This window comes from Impatiens glandulifera, chromosome 1 (assembly GCF_907164915.1).
Source record: "Impatiens glandulifera chromosome 1, dImpGla2.1, whole genome shotgun sequence".
In the NCBI taxonomy this organism is placed as follows: domain Eukaryota; kingdom Viridiplantae; phylum Streptophyta; class Magnoliopsida; order Ericales; family Balsaminaceae; genus Impatiens; species Impatiens glandulifera.
The window spans coordinates 95,783,451-95,808,561 of NC_061862.1; the positions used below are offsets into that span (position 1 = coordinate 95,783,451).

The 25,111-nt window shown below is 32.5% G+C and overlaps 3 protein-coding genes across 4 annotated transcripts; 2 read left to right on the top strand and 1 right to left on the bottom strand.

Annotated features, from left to right (window-relative positions):
- The first annotated feature begins 807 nt into the window (after positions 1–807).
- On the top strand, positions 808–3,728 carry LOC124919352 (geraniol 8-hydroxylase-like). The gene is made up of 2 exons (XM_047459576.1): positions 808–1,696; positions 3,068–3,728. The coding sequence occupies exons 1-2, from the start codon at positions 827–829 to the stop codon at positions 3,671–3,673; spliced, it is 1,476 nt and encodes a 491-aa protein (XP_047315532.1). The 5' UTR covers positions 808–826; the 3' UTR covers positions 3,674–3,728.
- An 11,103-nt stretch (positions 3,729–14,831) lies between these two features.
- On the bottom strand, positions 14,832–21,003 carry LOC124919353. Of its 2 annotated transcripts, XM_047459578.1 has the most exons (7): positions 20,863–21,003; positions 20,443–20,547; positions 19,150–19,304; positions 18,737–18,867; positions 18,523–18,648; positions 18,303–18,377; positions 14,832–15,133 (listed from the first exon to the last, which is right to left on the bottom strand). In XM_047459578.1, the coding sequence occupies exons 4-7, from the start codon at positions 18,812–18,814 to the stop codon at positions 14,984–14,986; spliced, it is 429 nt and encodes a 142-aa protein (XP_047315534.1). In that variant the 5' UTR covers positions 18,815–18,867; positions 19,150–19,304; positions 20,443–20,547; positions 20,863–21,003; the 3' UTR covers positions 14,832–14,983. The 2 variants fall into 2 exon arrangements, 1 of the variants encoding a protein (XP_047315534.1); XR_007097569.1 differs by lacking the exon at positions 18,737–18,867.
- A 299-nt stretch (positions 21,004–21,302) lies between these two features.
- LOC124937073 (replication-associated recombination protein A-like) lies at positions 21,303–22,065 on the top strand. Its single transcript, XM_047477589.1, has 2 exons — positions 21,303–21,315; positions 21,479–22,065. The coding sequence occupies exons 1-2, from the start codon at positions 21,303–21,305 to the stop codon at positions 22,063–22,065; spliced, it is 600 nt and encodes a 199-aa protein (XP_047333545.1).
- Positions 22,066–25,111: the final 3,046 nt, after the last annotated feature.

Here is a 25,111-nt window from a genome sequence, read left to right on the forward strand (position 1 = left end):
ATAACAAACTCTTTGACTTCCTTAACTTTATTACTCTTCTTTTTCCCCATTGCAAGAAGAGAACAAATAATAAAGTAGAATAAATGTAGAAATAGGGCAATTCAGAAACCCTAAATATTTAGCGACAAAACCGTTTCAAAAGGCAACCTCCGAGAACACCAAAGATTAGAGAACACACTGACGCTCGCAATCAGGAAATAAGCATCCAGAAAAAGCTACCAACGAAATTCTGAGAGATTTAGGGTTATCGACACTTACTTTGTGAATCGTGTCATTCGTGACGTTCGTGCCGTTCGTGTCGATCGTGCCGTCGATTGTGTTGTGCCAACTGTGCTGATCGTGTTGTCGATTGTGATGTGTCAACCGTGCCGATCATATCTCCAAAACTTTTCCAGTTTAAGACTATTTTCAAATGGCTGTTCAAAGGTCAATTATTAAATGTATTTTTGGTGTGCTCCCTAGTACATATCAAATAAATGCAGTTAGAATACCTAATCGATGAAATTTACTTAATTAGTTAACTCGATTCAATTGAATTTTCAAAAACCCACATTAAACAAATATCAATAAAAAATTTATATAGAGATAAGATAAAATAAATTTCATGAATATATTTATTTAAATAAGTAATTTTTAATTTATATAAATTCTATCAAATTAAATAATATATAAACTTGTCCTTAAGAATATAAATGGCCAATCGATCTTAGTCATAAATAAGTAATGATCAGATTTATGTGGCTATAAATTGCCATAACATGTCTTATTTGGTTTTATTATACACTAAGGGTTCAATTGAGATCGATAGGGAGAAAGTGCCAAAACCATGGAATTATTCAAAATGTTTTTCTATTTCCTTCTCCCTTTGATACTTCTCCGACTTCTTTTCCAAGTCCGGCGAAGCCGACATCTTCCACCAGGTCCTGTCTCCTTGCCGATCATCGGAAACCTCCTCAAGCTAGGTGATAAGCCTCACCAGTCACTGACTCGGTTAGCCAAAACATATGGTCCAATAATGTCGTTAAAGTTAGGTCAAATGACTACCATAGTAATTTCATCTCCATCCATGGCCCAAGAAGTCCTCCAAAAACAAGACATTTCCTTTTCCAATAGGTTCATTCCCGACGCTGTTCGTGCTTGCGACGAACACAAACTCTCTGTTATATGGATTCCCATAAACGACCGTTGGAGGACCCTACGTAAGCTCGCTCACACCCATGTATTCTCCGCTAAAGTGCTCGATTCCAATCAGCATGTCCGGCGGAGAAAAGTGGAGGAGCTTATTACCTACGTCAGAAAATGCTGCCACGAAGGTGTGGCAGTTGACGTAGGTCAGGCAGGTTTTCAGACGGCACTGAATGTGTTGTCAAACACTCTTTTCTCTGTTGATTTGGCCGAGTCTGAAACAAATGTGGCCAAGGATTTCAAAGACACAGTTTGGAACATTATGTTGGAGGCCGGGAAACCGAATTTGGTTGACTATTTCCCGGCTTTACGATCCATCGATCCACAGAGGATACGAGGACGTATGACATTATATTTCTCGAAGATGTTGGGTTTGTTCGGTGAAATGATTGACAAGAAGACGGTGATGTCGAGGGATGTTTTCGAAGGTGACTTTATTGATGTTCTTTTGAAGATTTCTCGGGAGAACAACGATGAAATTGATAGAGAACACATAGAGCACATGTGTTTGGTTAGTATTCTTTCTCTCTTTTGTTTATTTTTATTTGAAGTTAATATCATGTCACAATTACAAATTATGTTTAAAAATTAATAAAATAAAAAGTAAAAATAATTTAACAAGAAAGTAAATAAAATAATTTATTAAGTAATTTAATGTTTAAATAAATTAATATATAAGTTAATATTATTATATTATAAATTTAATACAAGTCATTGTCATGACTTGTTTTGTTTGGATGTGAGGTTATTTTTTTTTTGTTATAATGTTTAAGTTATAATGTGAACATTATAGAAAATATAAAAACAGCATAAATTATGTTGATATGTTTTCACCTCTTATATATTTTTATTTTTATAAGTAGTTTGTTTTTAATTTACCACTTATGGGTTTTAATTTTTGTCTTAGAAAGTGAAACAAAATATAAATTAGAATATGTTTTGATTGTATTTTTATTTTTATTTATTAAGGTAATTTAAGTGATAAAAAAAATCTTTAAGAAACTAAATATCTTAATTTTATTTGTTAGTTGAGAAACACCTTAAATTAGATTGTGGGTTATTAATATAGGGATAGTACTATCTTTCTAAAATAAAATAAAACTAAAAAAATAGTCTTTAAAATTTACTTCTCATCTTGTCTCTTCTATTTTGTTTTTCTACAAAATAATAATGTATGCAAAAATTTAAAATTAACTATCAAAACTTAAAAAATATGATCTTATAATTAAGAAACAAGTAACTTATAATTATATCAAACAAGATTATTTTAAAACCATGCATGCATAATTTATATAAATAAAATTGGATTACAAACAGCTTTAATATATAATATCAAAAAATATTTTGTTTATGTAAAAATGATTCGAAAACAACTCAACATTAAATACATTATCTTATAAATCTGTATACACCTAATAGTCAAACATTAAAATAATATTAAAGAAAGGCTAGCATGCCATCACCCATTCATCATCTCATTTCACAACCATAAAAGTAGATCTCATATATATATATATATATATCTATATATAGTTCAATTATGATAAACAAATAAAATATTAATAACCGGTACTAAAGGTCAACATCGTCGGAAGCCCTTAATGGGTGTTTAATAAAAACAAATTAGAGCTTGCTTAATGTAAGGTTGATTGTAAATAATCATGATTTGATGTTGAGGTTATTTGTAAATAAGTAGATTATTAGAAAATAATATTTTATTAAGAATGTATTAATTCATAACTGAAAATTTAGGGCATGTAATGAATTTTAAAATTGAAAACTAAATGTTGAGTCCCATTACTGTTTTCAATTGCAACATACATTAAGCATGACAAATCTGTTAAATAATTAAGTTTATGTGAGCTCTTTTGCAATGTCATAGGATTTTTTTGCGGCTGGGACAGATACAACCTCGAGCACATTGGAGTGGGCGATGACCGAATTATTGCGACATCCAGTAGTTATGGAACAAGCAAAAGAAGAACTTAAACAAGTTCTTGGTGTTGGAAAGCAAGTGGAAGACTCGGATATTTCTAGATTGCCATATTTACAAGCAGTTATTAAGGAAACTTTAAGAATGCATCCACCTGTCCCGTTTCTGATTCCTCGCCAAGTTTATACCAAAGTTGATTTGTGTGGCTACACCATCCCAAAGGGAGCACAAGTGTTGGTGAATGTGTGGGCGATAGGTCGAGATCCTGATCATTGGCAGAGTCCCACTGAATTTAAACCCGAAAGATTTATTGATTCCAAGATTGATGTTCGTGGTCAAGACTTTGAATTGATTCCTTTTGGAGGTGGACGAAGGATTTGCCTTGGATTATCTTTAGCGATGAGAATCCTTACAACAATGTTGGGCTCGTTGATTAATTCGTTTGATTGGAAGATTGATGGAGAGATTAAACCCGAGAACTTGGACATTGATGAGAAATTTGGTATCACTTTGCAAAAGGCTAATCCCCTCCGAGCTGTTCCAATTCCTATATAAAAATATTGTACATTCTTTTGATTTCTATGTGTGAAATAAATAGTTTTTTTAATAATTAAAATGCTTAATTATTAAAGTGGTATTATATATGTTATTACAATACAAGCTTTTATTTTATACACACCTAATCCAAATTATGAAAAAGTTTATTATATTAGCTTACTAATTTGTTTACAAATGATTAAAGAAAAAGTTTTCCATTTAAAAAAAAAATATTGCTTTCATATGAATTTGTTAAAATAATATACACCACTTAAAAAATGATTAGTGTTTTATTTGTGCCGGTTTTGATAAGGTGTTTTTTTTGAAAAAAATAGAGTTATTTAAAAATTAATGATTAAAAATATATAATACTTATCGTAAAACAACGGATTATTAGCTAATGAAAACACAAAACAAGTAAATAGATGGAGAATAATATTCAAACACAAACACAAAGTAAAAAGATTGAAAGAGAAAGTTGATAGAGATATCTCTTTTTTGGGAAAACGGTTAAAATCATTTTATTAAAATCCCAAAAGTGGGAGGGTCAAAGATCAAAACTAGACAAACCTTAGCTATGATTTAAGGATGACAATCAAACGACCCTAAAGAAAATGATTAGTAGCAATCAAACATACAAACAAAGATTATAAACTGTATCAAATCTTAATTATCCCAATTAGGATTTTTATTTCCATACCAACCTGTTGTATCAACATATTGTCTTCCTCTTCCCCTTCCTCTTGCAATGAAAGGGGATGAACTGAAGAGTTTGATGAATACTGCATATTATTATTTTGATTTCTTTTTTTATATGAACTCGTTCTGATTTGATAGAAAAAATTATTTTCCAGGATTTTCGGACTCTTTACCTTGTTGTTCTCAACTTGAATTTCTAGACCAGTCTCAGGATTCTTGTATTTGCTTCATTCAGCTTTATCTATGGTATCCTTTGTAACAACCTTGGTAACGTGATAACATCTACTTCAGCTTGATTATTCTGAGTATCATCCTCTATAGTTTCTTGTATTACAACTTGACTTGTTTGAGAATCAACTTCCTTTATCTTCTTCATTCTCTGTTTCATTGCTACCTTTATTCTCTTCTTCAACAAACCCTCCCTTAATATCATCTCTTCAATTTCATTGCTTTCTTCATTTTCAGAGTCCTCATTGGTTTTTGTTTCTTTCTCTTCCTCCACATTTTGCTCTTTGCTTTCAGACTCCGTGTTTCTTTTTCATGATTTTTTTGCTTATTGGCCTTTCAGTATCTTCTGCTCATCTTCCATAGCTTGAGCACATTTCGTGCTCGCATGTTGGAAAGTATTACAAAATCAACACCTGTCCGGTCTCCATTCATAAGTGATTCCTATGACATTAAATTTTTCTTTTCTGTCGACCACTTTCATATTATTCGGAAATGTACTATGAGGATTCACCTCTATGCTAATTCTAGAAAATGATACATATTCTCCTCCTTCTGTTATTGGGTCCATATATAATGGTTTTCCCAATAACCCTGCAAAATAACTAACGACTTCTGCTTTGTACATGTGTGCATGGATATTCCAAAGCTTGAACCATATTTGTTCTGTTTCCTTAGGTTTACTTAACAAGTTAAATCTTCAGACCATCTTTCCAACTTCATACAATTGGATCCAATATATGTATGCCCATTATTGAGAATGTCATCCAGATTCGATCTATTCTTGAATTGAAAAAAGTAGAGATTATGAATATTTGCAGAGATCTTCTCCAGCCCATTTTCCTTCCACTATTTCATTAAAGATTCTTTAGTTATTGAGAATGATATTCTATTTTTTTCCAATATAATTCCCTACTACCACATTTCCCATTCCTCGACTTTTGTTTTAACATCCATCCCCAAGAAGATTATCCCTTTGTAGGCATGGTCTTTAGCTTTCTTTCCTGCATTTTTATTCCATACCTCATTTACTTTCCAGGTAGAGTTGCTCCTGATAGTATAGGTCTTCGATTTAGGGGCCTTCATCAACTCCCTCATTATAGCCACTAACCAGTTTACTATCTCTTTATATTCTTCCTTCTTTAGCAAAATCCAGTCCTGAAAATAATGAATATTGAGTTGAATTGTTATATGCTGGACTTTCTCCTAATTAAGAACAATCTCTCCTTTTTTAGAATGCATCAGAATCTTGGTGATTTGGATTTTGAGGCCAAACAGATTGGCTCTTTCATTGTAACCAACCTTCCAGACTCCTTCATTCTTTCCTTGCTTTCCTACATTAATTTCTTCAGAAGTCTTCTTCCCCTGCTTTCCTACATTATATTCTTCATAATTTTCCACAACATTTGATTTTCCTTTGCTTTTGTCATGTTTTTCTTGAATGACTTCTTCAACAATCTCCTTGAGACCTTCCATAACAAACTCTTTGACTCCCTTATTTTTATTACTCTTCTTTTTCCCCATTGTTGAAGAAGAGAACAAATAATAAAGTAGAATAAATGCAGAAATAGGGCAATTCAGAAACCTTAAAGATTTAGCGACAAAACCGTTTCAAAAGGCAATCTCCGAGAACACAAAAGATTAGAGAACACACAGACGCTCGCAATCAGGAAATAAGCATCTAGAAAAAGCTACTAACAAAATTCTGAGAGATTTAGGGTTATCGACACTTACTTTGCGAGTCGTTTCGCTCGTGACTATCGTGTCGTTCGTGTCGATCGTGCCGTCAATTGTGTTGTGCCAACCGTGTTGTTCGTGCTGTCAATTGTGATGTGCCAACCGTGTCGATCGTGCCGATCGTATCTCCAGAGCTTTTCTCTCTCTAATGTGTTTTATTTTTCGTATGCATGTATAAAGATATCTCTTTTATTCATTATAAAAAGTTTATTTATAAGGATGAAGGGTGACATGCATATTTCCACATATATGTCTATGTGTTGAGAATAATTAACATCCACTTATTTGTTGTTTCATATTGCCACATATATATCCATGTGTTAAGAAAAAATTAACATCCACTTGTTTGTTCTTTTATAAACCCCTTTGGATATTAACTTATACAAAGAATACGCCTCATTAAAACCTTACTAGAAAAAAACCCTGTGGGAAAAACATAAATTTAGTGAAGGAAAAAGAGTACAATATTTTTTTGTTTATATCTCCTCCTGATTTGGGTATTGCTTCAAATTTCGAAGTCGACGCATCTCTATTTTTTTATTAGCTTTTCAAATGTAGAAATTAGCAATGCTTTGATTAATAAATCTGCTAAGTTTTCATCTGATCTAATTTGTTGCACATCAATTTCACCATTCTTTTGAAGATCATGAGTGAAGAATTTTTTTGGTGAAATGTATTTCTTCATATTTCCTTTAATATAACCTCCTTTCAATTGATCTATTCAAGTTGAATTATCTTCAAACAAAACTGTTGGGAGAATTTTCTCTTTAGTCGTTAAACCATACTTCTTTAGAATGTGATGTAACATTGACCTCAACCAAACACATTCTCGGCTAGCCTCATGTATTTATAATATTTTAGCATGATTTGATGAAGTGGCTATTAAAGTTTGCTTCATAGATTTCCATGAGATTATTATTCCACCACACATAAAAACATATTCAGTCTGAGATTTAGCTTTGTGTGGATAATATAAATATCTGGCATCAATATAGCCAATTTAATCTAGCCGAGAGTGTTTTGAATAAAATAACCCGAGATCAATTGTCCCTGGAGATAATGAAAAATTTGCTTTATGTCATTCCAATATCGTCGAGTATGGAAAGAACTAAATCTTGCTAATAAATTTACAGCGAACGCGATATCTAGTCACGTGTTATTTGCAAGATATATTAGTGCACCAATATTACTTAAATAAGGCACTTTAGGGCCAAGTTCTTCTTCATCTTCTTATTTTGGCTTCAATGGAGTTTTTTCACGATCAAGTGCTTGGACGACTATTGGTGTACTTAACGGGTGAGCAAAATTCATCCGAAAATGCTCCAATACTTTTTGAGTATAAGTTGATTGATGGATGAATATGCCATTTTCTGAATGCTCAATTTGTAATCCAAGGCAAAATTTAGTTTTTCCAAAATCTTGATTTCAAATTCCCTTTTCAAATATTCAACAACTGTTTGCAGCTCTTCAAGAGTTCGAATCAAATTTAAATCATCAACATATACTACAATGATTATAAATTCAGATCCATTTTTCTTTATGAAAATACATGGAAAAATTGGGTCATTCACATAACATTCTTTCATCAAAATTTCACTAAGGCGATTATACCACATTCGGCTAGATTTCTTAAGCCCATACTATGATTTTTACAATTAATAGAGTAAACCTATTTGGAATTTGACTTGCATAAATCGTACATCTTAAATTCTTCTAGAATTTTCATATATATATATATATATCGTTTTCTAAAGATCCATAAAGATAAGAAGTTATAACATCCATTAATCTCATTTTGAGCTTTTCTCGTACTGCTAGGCTCACAAGATACCTGAATGTTATCCAATCCATGACCGGGGAATATGTTTTCTCAAAATTAATTCTCGATCTCTAGGAAAAACCTTGGGGCTACAAGCCTTGCTTTGTATATGAGAATTTCAGTATTTTCATTTGTTTTTCTCACAAACACCCATCTGTAGCCTTTACATTTTCCGATGTTTGGACTATGGACCGAATACTTTTCTTTTATTCAGTGAATTTAATTCAGACTAAATTGCTTCTTTCCATTTTGGCCAATCATTTCTTTTCCAACATTCATCGACTAATTTTGGTTCAGGATCCTCATCATTTTTTATTACATCGAGTGCAACATTATATGCAAATATATTATCAACTACAATCTTCTTTTGGTTTCAAGATTTTCCAGAAGTTATATATTGAAAGATGTTTCAATACATTCATTATCTTCTAGGTGAATATTTTTAATATCACCGTCTTTATGGGATATATCCTTTTTTAAGAACGTCTTCAGGGTTTTGATCATTTATTTGCACATTTCTTTTCTTTCTTGGATTTCTTTTTGGAACCTAAAAGTCTACCGCGCTTTTGGAGTTCAGTAGTTTCATTAGCAGTTAGAATTTTTCCTTCAGAGACATTCATTTTAGTTGGTGCATTTACCGCTGCAATATAAGATTTTGTAATTTTTGCAGCATCATTGAAAATATTAGGCAATTGATTTGTAATTCTTTGTAAATGTACAATTCTCTGAACTTCTAGTTCACATTGCTTTGTACAAGGATCATTATTATCAATTGGAATTTTCCACAAAATTTCTTTTTTTAGTTGATTACTATCTCCCCTATTGTCGGGAAGTGTGATTCGTCGAAATGTCAAACTGCAAATCTTGTAGTGAATAAATCATCCGTAGTTGGTTCAAGATATTTAATAATTGATAGTGATTCATATTCGACATATAGATGTCCAACCTTCTTTGAGGTCCCATTTTTTTTCTATGAGGTGACATAATTGGTACATAAGTTGCACACCAAAAATTCGCAAATAGGAAATATTTGGTTCATTTCTAATTATAATTTGCATAGTGGAGTAACTATGATAGCTTGTAGGTCTTATTTTCATAAGTGTTGTAGCATGCAACATGGCATGTCCCCAAGTAAAAACGGGGAGTTTTGATCTCATTAACATAGGTCTTTCAATTAATTGTAATCTTTTAATGAGTGATTCAGCCAGACCATTTTGAGTATGTAAATGAGGAACATCTCTACTGTAATTCCAATGGATTTATACTAATCATCAAATGCATGTGATGTAAATTCGCCAGCATTATCAAGACGTATTTGCTTTATTGGATAATCTAAAAATTGTGCTTGCAATTTAATAATTTGTGCAATTAGTCTAGCAAAAGCTAGATTGCGAGTTGACAATAAATAAACATGAAATAAACGCGTTGATGCGTCAATTAGTACTATAAAGTACTTAAAAGGTCCACAAGGTGGATCAATAAATTCACATATATCGCTTTGAGTTCTTTCTAAAAATGTTGGAGATTCAATTCCTACTTTGAATAAAGATGGCATGATAATTAATTTTCCTTGAGAACAAGAAGCACATGTGAATTCATTTGAATTCAATATTGTTTGGTTTATTAGTGTATGTCCATTTGAATTTTCAATTATTCGTCTTAACATTACGCTGCCAGGATGTCCAAGTCTGTCTTGCCAAGTAATAAATTCATTAATAGCCTTCATGCTTACTATATTATGTATTTCAACGACATATATATATATATTTGTATAATATAGGATGGATGAGAAAGTACGCAGTTTTCAAATACCATTTTCTGGCCATCTATTATTTGAGTAATTAAGATATATTCATTTTCTTCTTCATTTGGCGTTTAAGTATGATATCCATTTTTTTTTCAAATATCATTAAAATTTAGCAGATTTCTTCGAACTTTGCTCGAGAATAAAGCATTCTCAATCGCAATTTTGATCCATTTAGGGAGAAATATAATTTCTTTTCCTAAACCTTCAATGCATTTAATATTACCGCTTATGTTTTTTACCGCGGTCTTTTCCATCTTAAGGTGGGAGAAAAAGATTTTTCTTTTCAAAATACCGTGTGTTGTCTCACAATCAGTAAGGCAGATGTCCTCTCCATTTTTGGCATCCATGTCTTAAGAAACTATATAGTCGTGCTGATAACGTGTTGTAAAACAACAGACTATTAACTAATGAAAACACAAAATAAGTAAATAGATGGAGAATAATATTCAAACACAAACACAAAATAGAAAGATTGAAAGAGAAAGTTGAGAGAAATATCTATTTTATTCATTATAGAAAATCTATTTATAAGGATGAAAGGTGACATGCATATTGCCACATATATGTCCATGTGTTGAGAATAATTAACATTCACTTGTTTGTTGTTTCATATTGCCACATATATGTCCATATGTTGAGAATAACTAACATCCACTTGTTTGTTGTTTTATATTGCCACATATATATGTCTATGTGTTAAGAAGAATTAACATCCACTTGTTTGTTGTTTCATAACAGTATTTTAATATTTTAGTTAATGAATTAAGTGATACGATAAAATAAGAAAAAGTGAACACATATTTTTTAGAATTGAGGTATTCAAATAACCTAAACCTAACCAGATTTCAGTTTATTTTTTATTTATTTAATCATTGGTATAAGTTTTGTTTGAATATTCTCTCACAACTAAAATATTTTAAGTCATTATTTGATTAATTTAAATTTTATACTAAGAAAAGAACGTTTTTAACCCTTTATTCTGATTGATAAGGTTATGCTTGTGCTTTATAAACTATAATTCTCACCTAAAACCTCGTCACAAAAGAATGTCTCCTTTTTTTGGAATGAAAAATGCTTTTAGATGGAGTCGAATCCATGATATTTTGATCTCTTAAACCGACTCTTATCATTGCACTACCTTGGTCTTGATAGGGTGAATGTCTTACGTGTCTTAAATCACTTTTAATATATTATTTATTCAAATATTGATCGGTGAATGACTAATTTATTTATAATTTTTATTATTATAAGTTGTAATGTGAGAGAACATTATTGAAAAATATAAACCATACATATTGATGTTGATGTTTTTTTTGCTCAAATTTTTATTTTTATTAAATAAAATTTGACCTTTGAATTTTGAATTGGGTTAGATGAAGCTCTAATTATCAACGTCCGTTATTTTTTTAATTTTAACATATAAATTTGTAAAAATAAAATAACAAATCTATTTTTTGATTTTTTTAATTATTCCTACACATAATTTTTTAAGGCATTTAAACCGAATTATTCTATTTTAAACGTGTATATCTCAAAAAATACTCAATTTGAAACACAATTACGTAAAAATTAGTAAACCTTACACAAAATTACGTCGTTATAAAGTTAATTGAAGAACAATAAAAAATTATCTTTATTCAAATTTTCTCAAATTTTTTTCGAACATATTAAACATTTTTTAGTCCCTCTAACCAAAATATACTTAATTTTAAAAGCGAAGATCTGAAAATAATACTTAATTTTATAAGATTTAAAATCAATTGATAGGATCGACTTTATCGATAGAGACGGGGTCTGGCTATTGATGAAGGCTTACGAAAAACGGTTTGAAAGAAATCCTGTTAGGGATTTAATTCACTTTCTATTCTACGCAAACACTTGTAAACACTTGAAACAGATTCAAGGCGGAATTGTTTACTTGGGTTTGAAGCTTTAGATGAAAGATGAAAAGATGACAGAAATGAAAGAACACAGTAATTTGTTTATGGATGTTCATAGAAACTCTCCTACGTCACCCCTTCTTCAAACCACTAGAAAGATTCACTATAATATGATTAGAATCAAATATAGTTTACACACACTTAGCTTACTATTGAACAGAACACACTCTATTCAATTTACAAGATGAAGAATATCACTTAGCTAAAGGTGTTTTTGATTCTAGCTCTCTCTTGATTCACACACAGTACAATCAGGAAAGCAACTTCATAGTATGAATATTCAAAGGCTGGATTTCTCTCTGAAATATCAACATGCAAGATTGTTTGTTCGTTCAGTTAGGCAGATTGTGAAAAGACCAGTCGTTCGTCCGTTGTCCTTAGGATATGATAAATACTGGGCAGAGACTAACGGCCGAATCTTTTAGAATGATACGTGGCACTCTTCCATTGGAAAGTCTCCATTATACATTAGGTTCTGAGCACAAGGATCATGGCCGTACACCACTGGTAGTGCGCCGAATATTCCATCAGAGATGTACCTGCAAATCAAGTAAAATGAGGAAAATTCTTTTACGTGGCATTCGTTGGTTGGTTGCATATAACTGTTGTACTAATCTTCACTAGAAAGTGGAGCAGGAGTAGGGTACAACTATAACACGTAGGTAGGCGGGTGCTAGCTTCAAGCATACTGCTTAAGCTGAGCATTATACGTATTTCAATTAGACGCCCTTGTCTAACGAAATCAAACATCCCCGTTTAATAACAGAGATCATTAGTCCGCCTGGTCTAATGGGATTAGACTTGCGTCTAATTACAATCACTTTAGACTAATCTGAAGGAGTTAGACTTACGTCTAACCTTCACCGATTAGACTACACGTCTAATTTTCCAATAACCATTAGACTGCACGTCTAACTCCACTAAGTTAGACTGCAAGTCTAATTCTGGTTCTACTTCAGACTTGTCTGAAGGAGTTAGACTTACATCTAACCTTCACTAATTAGAGTACACGTCTAATTATCCAATAATCATTAGACTGCACGTCTAACTCCACTGAGTTAGACTGCACGTCTAATTCTGGTTCTACTTCAGACTTGACTGAAGGAGTTAGACTCGCGTCTAACCTTCACATTCCAATAGACTGCACGTTTAACTCCGCTGAGTTAGACTGCACGTCTAATTCCGTATACATTAGACTACACGTCTAATTCCGTATATATTAGACTACACGTCTAATTCCAAATATATTAGACTGTACGTCTAACTCCGAGATCTATTAGACTGCACATCTAACTCCATGAGTTAGACTGCACGTCTAATTCTGTGCATTCATTAGACTGCACGTCTAATTCTGTGCATTCATTAGACTGCACGTCTAACTCCGCTGAGTTAGACTGCACGTCTAATTTTATGCATCTAATGCCAAAATCGGTCTAATGACCCTCATTAGAGAAAAGTCTTATGAAATATGATTTAGATACACCTGCATCAAAACGCATAAGTAATTTCATTATCAAAATCTCAATGTTTAATTATTTCAACACTTAGTCAAAATAATTTGACCCAACATAAAATATGTCCAAAATTGAATATAATATTATTTAATTTAAAAACGTGATAAATTAATTAGAAAAAAAAAACCAAATATACATTAAAATAAAATAAGAAGACATACTTTTGTCCATTTCAAATGACTAAAATTTTAATAATTCAAACCTCAACTGACACAATTCAGAGCTCAAACTCGTTGGATAAAACTACCTGAGTTTGAACTTTCAAATAACAACTGGATTGCTTATTTGTATAAAATTTTATTTTTATAAACCAAACCACATATAGTTCCATTTTCTAACTATAAAGTGAAACAAAATATAAATAATTGATTCTTATTGTCTTTTCATTTCCGTTTTACTTCTCATTTTGTCTTTTAAATTATATTATTTTTTCTAAGATAATTTAAATTAATTAACTAACAAAACTTAAAATTATCTTAAATAAAATTATATTATATATTAAGAAGACCATAACTTAAAAGGAATAATGATAAATTTAAGATTATGGTTGGAGCGATTTTTCAAATTTAGAACTCTCCTAATATTTTATCATTTATAGAACTCTCATTTCCTTTTTTAATTATATTTGAAACTGTCACTAACATCGTTAACTATTTAACATTAATTTGATTTTTTATTTATTTTTTTATTATTATATAACTTAAATATTTTATTTCTTTCTTTTCTTTTCTTTTTCTTTCATAAGACGCGTCCCAAATCAGCCTCTGTCGGAGCGAATGAGACCTCAAGTGATCGATGAAGTTGTGGGACAAGATCATCTTCTCTCCGAAAAATCATTTATTCGATCATCTGTAGACTGCAATCGTCTACCTTTTATCATCCTCTTGGGTCCTCCCGGTACTGGTAAGACCTCCATCACCAGAGCCATAGTTAATTCATCCTCCTCATCCTACAGATTCGTTTCTTTACACTACAAGAGAATGAGCTATTTGTCACGTTTATTTCCTACAGAATTTCTGACGAATTTATAATTAGTGACATATTTTCCATTTGTATTATAAATGTCGGTATATCGCTCGTCAGTAAATCTTCCAACGAATAAATAATTCGTCAGAAATATTTGTGACAGTTTTTTCTCCATGCCATATTGTGATGACATTTCTTACATAATATATTTCGTTACTTTTACTACAGAATTTATGACGAATATTTCGACAATGTTTATGACATATATTTTCACTGGAAATTTTCCATTGTATTACTACAGAATTTACGACAATATTTTTGACAAATTATTTCATTGGAAACTATTTCGTAAAAATATCCATCAGAATATTTCCCTGTTTTCATAGGAATATTTGTCAGAAATTAATATATTTATTTCTCCACTTATTTCCTATAATACATTACATATTTAAAAACTTTAATAATAATATTCAAAATAAATAATTAACTATTTTAAAGTATTAAGTCAAAAATAATATTCACAAAATGTATCTTTAATAGTTACTGACATAAAAAAAACATTAACAAAATGTATCAATATAACAAATTTTCAAAAAGTGAAAGTTAGTCAATACTCTCATTTTAACTCACACTTCCTCCAACTGCTGCTTTGTTGTAACCATTTTGCTCTAACAGCTTTATCGAAGATCTAATCAATATCCTTGCACACATAAATGCATCAGAGGTACTCGTAGACGTTGCACTAATAATGAACAACAAAACTATACATGCCTGCATACAAAAAATTGAATATAAACGTAATAAAATAAAATCAAGACCGCTAAAATAAATATAATATATAATGTTATCCGGTAACATCGAACTAATTAATTATTTTCTTCCTATTTACAAATATCATTCTCTTGCCATGCCTAAATTAGAACTATCATTCTCTTGCCATGCCTAAATCAGTTAACAGGAATATCAGTAACAAAAAAATAAATGACTAAGTTACCAGTAGGGATGGCAATGAGGCGGGGAATGCAATTACCATGCCCGCCCCGTTTTAATTTCAGGGATTTTTTTAATACCATCTTCGCCCAGTTCGGTTTTTTTCGGTTTCAGAGAATTCTGCGAGGCACCGTTAATAATTTTTATTTAAAAAAAATAAATAAAAATTATACAATAAAATTATATAAACGAATTTTTTAATATAATATATATTATAATGTATTAAAATTTTATATTATTATAAAGAAATAATTTTAATACTCTTATAAAATATAATAAATAAATAAATATATTGGTGATTTAATATATTTAATTATATTTATGGTATTCGGGGCAAAATCGGGGTGAAAACGGGGTGAAATCGGGGCGGGTCGGGGCGGGGGACACAAATACCATCCCCGCCCCATCCTTATTCGGTTTCGGGGAAAAACCGTCCCAAACGGGACAATTCGGTTCGGTTTTTGCGGGGCGGTTTCAAATTGCCATCCTTAGTTACCAGTTCATGTACCCCTGAAAATACCCTCCTCTAGGGGTGAGCAAACGGGTAAACCCAACCCGTATTACCCAACCCATATTCAACCCAAATTAAATTTACCCAACCCATAATTCAACCCATATTATTTATTAATATGGGTTGGGTATGGGTTGGGTTGAGTATGGGTTGGGTAACCCAAATTATTTTATTTTTATTTTTTTATTTAACATGTATTTGACTAATTTAACACATTTTTATTTGTTTTTCACGTTTTTGACATTTTTAATACGTTTTTCACACGTTTAACACGTTTTTGACACGTTTAACACGTTTTTGGCACGATTAACACATTTTTGACACGTTGAACACGTTTTTCATGTTTTTGGCATGTTTAACACGTTTAACACGTTTTTGACACGTTTGACACGTTTGACACATTTTTGACACGTTTTTGACACGTTTTGACACATTTTTTCACGTTTTCGACACATTTAACACATTTTGACACATTTTTGGCACGTTTAACACGTTTTAACACGTTTTGACACGTTTAACATATTTTTCATATTTTTGACACGTTTCACACGCTTTTCATGTTTTTGGCACGTTTTGACACGTTTAACACGTTTTTGACACGTTTTGACACGTTTAACACGTTTTCGACACGTTTAATACGTTTTTCATATTATTGACACGTTTCACACGTTTTTCACATTTTTGGCACGTTTAACACGTTTTGACACGTTTAACACGTTTTTCACGTTTTGAGATGTTTAACATATTTTGACATGTTTTTCACGTTTTCGACACGTTTAATACGTTTTCGACACATTAAATACGTTTTTCACACATTCAACACGTTTAACACATTTGACACGTTGAACACTATTTTCATGTTTTGACATGTTTAACACGTTTTTAACACGTTTGACACATTTTTCACGATTACGACAGATTAAACACATTTTGACACATTTTTCACGTTTTTGGCACGTTGAACACGTTTTGACATGTTTAACACGTTTTTCACGTTTTTGGCACTTTTAACACGTTTTGACAAATATTCCACGTTTGTGGCACGTTTAACACGTTTTCCTCGTTATTGGCACATTTTAATACGTTTAACACGTTTAACATGTTTTTCACAGTTTTGACACGTTTAATAAGTTTTCACACGTTTAATGTCAAACGTGTGAAAAACATATTAAACGTGTCAAAAATGCCAAAAACGTGTTAAACGTGACAAGAACGTGTTAAAACTTATCAAAACGTGTTAACGTGCAAAAACATATGTTAAACATGTGAAAAATATATTAAATGTGTAAAACGTGTTAAAATGTCAAAAACGTGTTAAACGTGCCAAAAACGTGAAAAACGTGCCAAAAACGTAAAAAACGTGTTAAACGTGCCAAAAACGTAAAAAGCGTGTTAAATTTGTAAAAAACGCGTTAAACATATTAAACATGTCAAAACGTGTTAAACGTGACAAAAACGTGTTAAACATGTCAAAAACTTGTTAAACGTGCCAAAAACGTAAAAACGTGTGAAAAACATGTTTTAAGTGTGAAAACGTGATAAAAAATATTAAAAACGTGTTAAACGTGTGGAAACGTGTTAAACATATCAAAAACGTGTTGAAATGTCAAAAACGTGTTAAACGTGCCAAAAACGTAAAAATCGTGTTAAACTTATCAAAAACGTGTTAAATATGTTTAAAACGTGTTAAACGTGCCAAAAACGTAAAAAACGTGTTAAACTTGTCAAAAACGTGTTCAACGTGACAAAAACGTGAAAAATGTGTTATTAGTGTGAAAATGTGTTAAACATGTCAAAAACGTGTTAAACGTGTCAAAAACGTGAAAACTTGTTAAACGTGTGAAAAACGTAAAAACGTGTCAAAATGTGAAAACGTGTGAAAAACAAGTTAAACGTATAAAAACGTGTTAAACGTGTGAAAAACGTGTTAAACGTGTGAAAAACATGTTATAAGTGAAACGTGTTAAAAATATTAAAAACGTGTTAGATGTGTGCAAAACGTGTTAAACGTATGGAAAATATGTTAAACATGTTAAAAACGTGTTCGACTTAAAGTTGGAAGATGATTAATTTATATTGGATTAATAATAGAGAATTAAACTAAATTTATATAATTTGGGTAATTTGGGTAACCCTAATCCAACCCAAATTAAATTCAACCCATACTAAACCCAACCCATACTCAACCCAACCCATATTAACCAACCCAAATTAATATTTTGGGTTTGGGTTAGGGTTGGGTTTGGGTAAACCCATATTATGCTCACATATACCCTCCTCCAATTTTCATCTTTCAAGAATGAAAGACTAGAAGGCTAATTCCCTTCCCTACCAATAACAAAAGAAACAATAATATCACATAACAGACTTCAAAATAGTTGTAACATGTCAAAAGACCAACTATCAACACTCGTTAACATGAAAGAGATGCAAAATTACCTTTGGTTCGTTATTGCTATGATGAGAGATCCCGTCGCGGATTTCACTCCGGACAGGGCGAGGAAGGTCTTTCACCTGTTAATAATAATAATTGAGTTAACTGACTGCAACAATCAATCTTCTATTTGGAATTTTGACAGATCGCTACTAATGGTAACAGACGTGTATGACGTGTATGTTGATAATTACAAGCCTATAAACGGAGATAATATGGAATTACCTTGGAGACGGAGCTCAATGGTTGAATACAAGCACATCTGGGACGAGTATTTCCATTTGCAGCACAGGTTTGGCAGCGTAATCCGGCATCGCATTGATTATTATTGGATGAACAGGTCTCGCCAATCTATTTAGTCAGGGAAACGCAGGAATAAGAGTCATTCAACATCAATTACTAGATTTAAAAACATTTTAGAAGAACAGAAAACGAAAACCTGGAGAGATGAACAATAGCGTAGTAGAGAAGCAGTTATGAGTAGAAGAAATCCGATTGTGACGAAGTTTTGCCTCATTTTCGGCAGTCCGTTTGTTGCCTATAGAGACGAATAGATCTCTCTTTCTCTCTCTTGTGTGCGTGTGAGTTTTGAGAAATAATAGATTTTCATAAATAAATGAAAAAACAACTACATAGATAAACATAACTTAATAAACAAGGATGCTACAAAATTATAGACAATATTAGACACTAAGTGTCCTATTTTCTTCTTTTTATCTACTTTTGTTAGGACACACTTAAATACTTTTACCGATAATAGTTCTAACTGCTTTGTTCTGCAAATCTTCACAACTACACGTAATACCGAGTAAGATAACATAAAACTAGAGTAGTTTGAAGTGCGAGACTTACAATAAGACAATTGTTGTCTTAGGTTCGCAGTTGGCTTCTTTGACTTCCTCAAAGGCAATAGCATCAGAAATTTTACCGCGTAAAGCCAAAGCAGACACAATCACACTTTTAAGCTCATTAAGGCTCTTTACGGGTATGTCTTTGGATAGTACTACCTGAACTAGTTAAATGTTAAAAGTCTGGACCAAATTGACTATGCAGGACAAACAGGGACTAAACTCAAAAAGTTAATTATTTTCTGTATAGAACTCAAGGATAGGAAAATAAAATATTAAATAATTGAGTGTTGGTTGAGGAGAGGACTGAATTTCTATTGGTAAGTAAGAGTGGAAAAGATGTGCACAGACATTATCATCTATAGAAAAAGAACTAGGACCTTTGTGAAAGTCAAGATAACTTTTAAACTCATTCCATAAGGCTGTTATGAAAAGAAAATAAAAAAACTGGAAATGAATAAGATGCCCATGCAAGTTTTCCTGTGGATTAGCCAGACATTGTAAGAACTTGATAGTCATGGAACAACATAGAACATTTATGAAAAGAGGTGATTGGTTACATATATTTTGATATAACTCTGCACAATAAAATATGGGTTTTTTTGGTATGACCAGTAGCATTTTCATTAAATAGAAAATTAAGGGAGAACTCATTAAAGATAGTGTTATACATTAGAAATTATTGCAACCAATAAATTATTGACATCAGAATGTTAAGTAAGATCCAGAAAAAAAGAGGTAAAGGAAAACAAAGAGGCAATAACATTTTCATTAATACAAAACAGAATACTTGCGCAAAACTAGTATCACCAAAAGATTGTATAATTCAGTGAAATATCACAGCCAATACTCAAAACTAGTACTACTTGGCAGTATTTTTATAATTAATCCACATATATTTACAAATTTAAGAAATATGGAAAGCTTTGCACCTAGCTATATAACTGATGATGATTTATTTTTATTTTTTTATTGATGTTTGGAATCATCTAGAGATCTATCATATAAATATATATTTTTTAAACCCTTCCACCATAAAGAAAATCTAAATCATTTGTATGCATTCATATATCCATAACTTCAGCTTCTGATACACCATATTTATCATTCCTTAACTTTGGTACACTCAATGTTACATATGTCATGGTAAAAGCAATTTAACAATTACTGATAGCACTTAGCAGGTCCTTCGTGTGTCTGATAAAAGAAGCTCAGGCTTCACCAGTATGCAAGCTTAGGGAAAGGAAAAATAGAAGAATTGAGTGAGAAAGAATTGCAAGACAAGTGGAACACACACCTGTTTTGCCTTATCGAACTGTCCACAAGCAGCATACGCATATATAAGAGACATCAGCACATGCTTTGTTACTTGAATTCCGGATCTCTTAAGTTCTTCGTGATACTACCAAATCACCCAACACAATCTCTAAGAACAATATATAGTATTCTGCCTTTTGGCGATAAATAATTGGCAGAGAAGAGAAATCATCAATATCCCCAAAGCAATTAATGGAAAAGTCATAAGGAATCCAATAGAAGGTTAAGCCCATGGAATCCTGCATAAGGAATGGAATTCTCACCAACCCCATTCATAAACCTACTACATATAAGTAAACTATTTACTACAAAAGCTAATACAGCTGAATCAAAGATCATATTCTAGACAAAGAAAAGGTGATGATTATAGATTTTTGACAAATGAACCATAATCACATACCTTAACAATGTCTTCTTCACAGTCACAATTTGCTATGAGAGCAAGAAGTTAAATTATTGGAGAGAGATACCTTCTTCTTCCTGTAAACCCTAGTTCGGCAGGAATTTTCAGCACGACGATCCAGTTCTGAATTTCAAGTATGGATTACGAAATATATAAGTTCATCCTACAACTTTTATAAGATGTTTAAAACAATACAAAAATTTTTATTTTGAGGAAACATTCATTCAAATTCCGTCAAAACATCTATCATTAATCAACCGGAAATTTTGACATAAACTATCGTAGCTTATTTCGTCAAAAAATCTATCAAAAAAACATGTCATTAATTAATATTTCTAATATTTTTGACGAAATTTAAATTCAACTAAAAATATATCGAAAATACCTCAGGAATGCTCTATGTATTTTGTGTCTTTTGTTTATTATCCACAAAAGCGATGGAAATAGTTGGTGATAAATTTCCTAAATTATTTTCTACATTTTTTCCTATTTTTATTAATTTTTATGACGTTCATTATTTTTGTCACAAATGACGTAGGTAAAATTGTCGGAACATTCTGACGACCTATAACCATCAGTAAATTTTCGTCACAAACATCTTTTTTTTTTGTAGTGTTATCTACCGTAACCGCTGGAGTTAAGGACGTTAGGGACGTTGTAGAAGAAGACAGAAAATTGAGAAAGATGAAGATAACCAAAAGAACTGTTTTGTTCATAGACGAAGTCCACAGGTTTAACAAATCTCAACAAGATTCCTTCTTACCAGTAATCGAAGATGGAACTATAGTTTTCATGGGAGCAACAACCGAAAACCCTTCCTTCCACTTGATAACTCCATTGTTATCTCGATGCAGGGTCTTCACGCTTAATCCGTTGAAACCTAATCACATCTCATCGCTCATAAAGCGAGCTATAGCTGACAAAGATAAAGGCTTTCTCACCGGCCTAGTCAAAGGATTAACATCAATTGAAGTAGATGAAGACGCAATAGAGTTTCTGTCATTAAACTGCGACGGAGATGCCAGAGTCGCACTGAATGCCTTGAAGATTTCAACAACAATGGCATCTTCTCGTGATACCGAATGCAGTTCAATATGCAGAATCGTTGTTGAAGATGCAAAAGAAGCGATGCAGAGTAAGCATCTAGCTTACGACAAATCTGGCGAAGAACACTACAATCTGATCATTTTCCTTCTGTAGACTGCATAACTCTTAATTTTCCTTCATGGATCATAAAATAAAGAAAGAAATAAAATATTTAGGTTAGATAATAATAAATAAATAAATAAATAATTAAATTAATGTTAAATAGTTAACGACGTTAGTGGCAGTTTCAAATATAATTAAATAAGGAAAGGAGAGTTCTATAAATGATAAAATATTAGCCATTTATTTAAAAAATCGCTCCTAACTTAAAATTATCTCAAAAGATTGATGTTTTAAAAAAAAGTAAATATGAATAGTTAAATAAAATAAATGGCTATTTACAAAACTTAAAAATAATAGTTCCAAATAGTTTGTAAAATCATTGTGTTAGATTGGTTTGTCTATGACAACCGTGTAGTCATGAAAGGGAGGTATGCAGTCTCATCTGAATTGCTTAAAGAGATCACTGGTATAGTAATAAGTGATTCATTCACGACTCATGAGCATGATTATGGGTTGCTCATTCATCAGATAGAAATTTTTTTAATACCGTACCATGGAAGAAGCTCACGAATGGAATCAGTGTCATTGACGGGTATTTCGGCTTGGCACTCCTCATGCATCGATAGTGGAGGGCAGCATTCATCTCATTGCCGAGAAGTGGATGAGGTATATGTTCCATCTTTTCTAGAAGCCATATATAGAGGATGATTGGAGCTCCTCTTTTGTTGAGAGAGTAGGAGAAATAGGATTCATTTAGACCTAACAATGTTTAAGTTGCGAAGATTCTAGTAGGATCCTTATTTGCTCCTCTTAGAGGATAAGCCACTTCCAGTATTTTGGAGGATGACGGGAGGTTGCTTACCGGGGCAAGCAGAAAGTGAGGCAACATGATTGTCATGGTAAGAAAGGAGGTGCCAAATCTTAGTGGAATTTCTCCATTTGGAGTGGCCAATTTTACCCAATGTGGCAAATCCACGTATGTTCTTGCTATGATTTTATCTTTCGTGGTCTTGGTATACACCAGTTCTTCTTGGATTAGGCATTGGAAGAACATGGATTCCGTGTAAGGCTTGAGTCATATGATGTTCTTGTTATCGATCATCATAATGGCCTTGAAGTCTTCAATGGTAGGGAAAATTTGGCAATCTCCTAACATGAAGGCCTTTGTATCGGGTCCCATTTTCAAAGCATCTCCATCAAAAAGTTATGATGGATTCGAAAGTGAGTTTATTTGAGAGCGGTATTTAAACCGTAGCCTCGGTAGAACCATCCATTTTCGTAGAAATGGTGGCTCTAGAGGAACATATCTTCGTTCTCTAAGAGAGACATTCTACGAGTGCATAATATACTTGACAAACATGTCGTTTGATTTTGATAAAGAAAATATTCTTAGAGATATTTATTATATCTATTATAAATGTATGCATTTATAATAAATAAGAACATACAGGTTGACTTGTCGAGGCTTTGTTGTTTGGGTACGTCAAACAACGGTTGAGTAAAATAACTAGGTTTTTTGTGCTAAGGTTTTGTCGAGGTTTATGTTTGAATCTCTCCCCACCATCGCGAAGGTCGCATCATAACGGATATATCAAAACCGACATGGGGATCCACTCTAGGTTCTTAGTTTTTCCTCACACAATATCTCTCGGTCACAGACGGGTATTATCAGTCTTCACGTAATTTGTAGTACATAATTCTGATATAGTACTTCTTCATAAAATCCCGGGTGATATAGCCGTTTTGGGGATTTTTGGCAATTATTAGGGAAGAACCTATGTACTTTTGGGGGGGTGATAGTCCATATAAGGTGGACTATTGTGAAGGTTATGTAAATGTTATAATTAAAACTTTATATAACCAGAGTTTTGTTTATTTTATTTTATTTTAAAATTAAAATATGATTCTCGAGTAACCCCCAAGGAATCTGTTAAGCTTTAAACTATAACCGAGCCTTTCAAGTTCTTTAATTCAAGAAACGGGTTCTTGATGTTCGGGGCCGATGGTGGAATTCAACACTCAAGCGCAGCGGACATAGAATGAGAAGAGAATTCGAGGTTAAAGAGAGAAGAGCCGAAGGTGAGAAGAGAAATACCATTAGATTACACCTAGTAGTCCAATATTGGGGATGAGGACCGAGAGATAACTTAGAGCACCAAGTTCCAAAATATTCAATTCATAGCCCCAAAAAGTGGGGTGGGCATCAACATTTAAAGAGGCTAGTTTACCCAAAAGTATTCGGTTACAACAAACTTCCAAGATAACAGAATTCAGTTCAAGAAATAAGAGAGAAAAGAAACAAAACAGAATTATTCCATAAAAAAACATAAACTGACCCATATGCACACTTGGGCCGAGAGATGGGTGCATAAAATATTTTAGGACCGAGGTTTTTGATGAGCAGACCGTAACATAATCTCCCTCTTCGAGGTTCGTCGCCCTCGACGAAAAGAACGTGGGTCAGCCTCTAATACGCATCTTCAACTTTAAAACTATTGCTTCGTTCGGGCTTCAAAATATTCAGCAAGCTTCGCCGCATAGGACCGGTCATCTTAAAAATCTTTCGGCAGAATCGTTTCAGTAGTGGAGCTGGTCGGGTCCTCGCCATTCCGCCCATGTCTGGAATTTCTGTGCACCCAAGGTCGAGTTTTTCATTGTTTAGAGCTGACCTTTGTTGCTGCAATGTCTCCAGCGTCCGATGCAAAAATAATTTCTTCCAACTTCGATGAAACTCCATACTTGGCTTAAAACTCCAGGCCAAGTCTTTTTCCCGAACCAGCGTAACAGCAGCATCGAAGGAGCCATAACTTCTAATTAGATCGTTAGGAATATCTTCCAAGGTCATTGCCGCGAGTGAAACAGTTTGGCCTTCGGGCTTACTCTTTTTTTGCATTTTGGCAGCAACACTATATTCATCTAAGGTCTTTTCCAGTTGGTTTCCATGCATCAAACTGGCCTGCGACCGAGGAATCCCCTTTAGGACCGTGGTTCTGTCTATCTTCTCATAGGATAGGGTCATCTTTTCAAAGTCCCAAGAAGACGGGCCTAGAGTAATCAGCCACTCAATTCCCAACACAATATCATATCCGTCCATGGA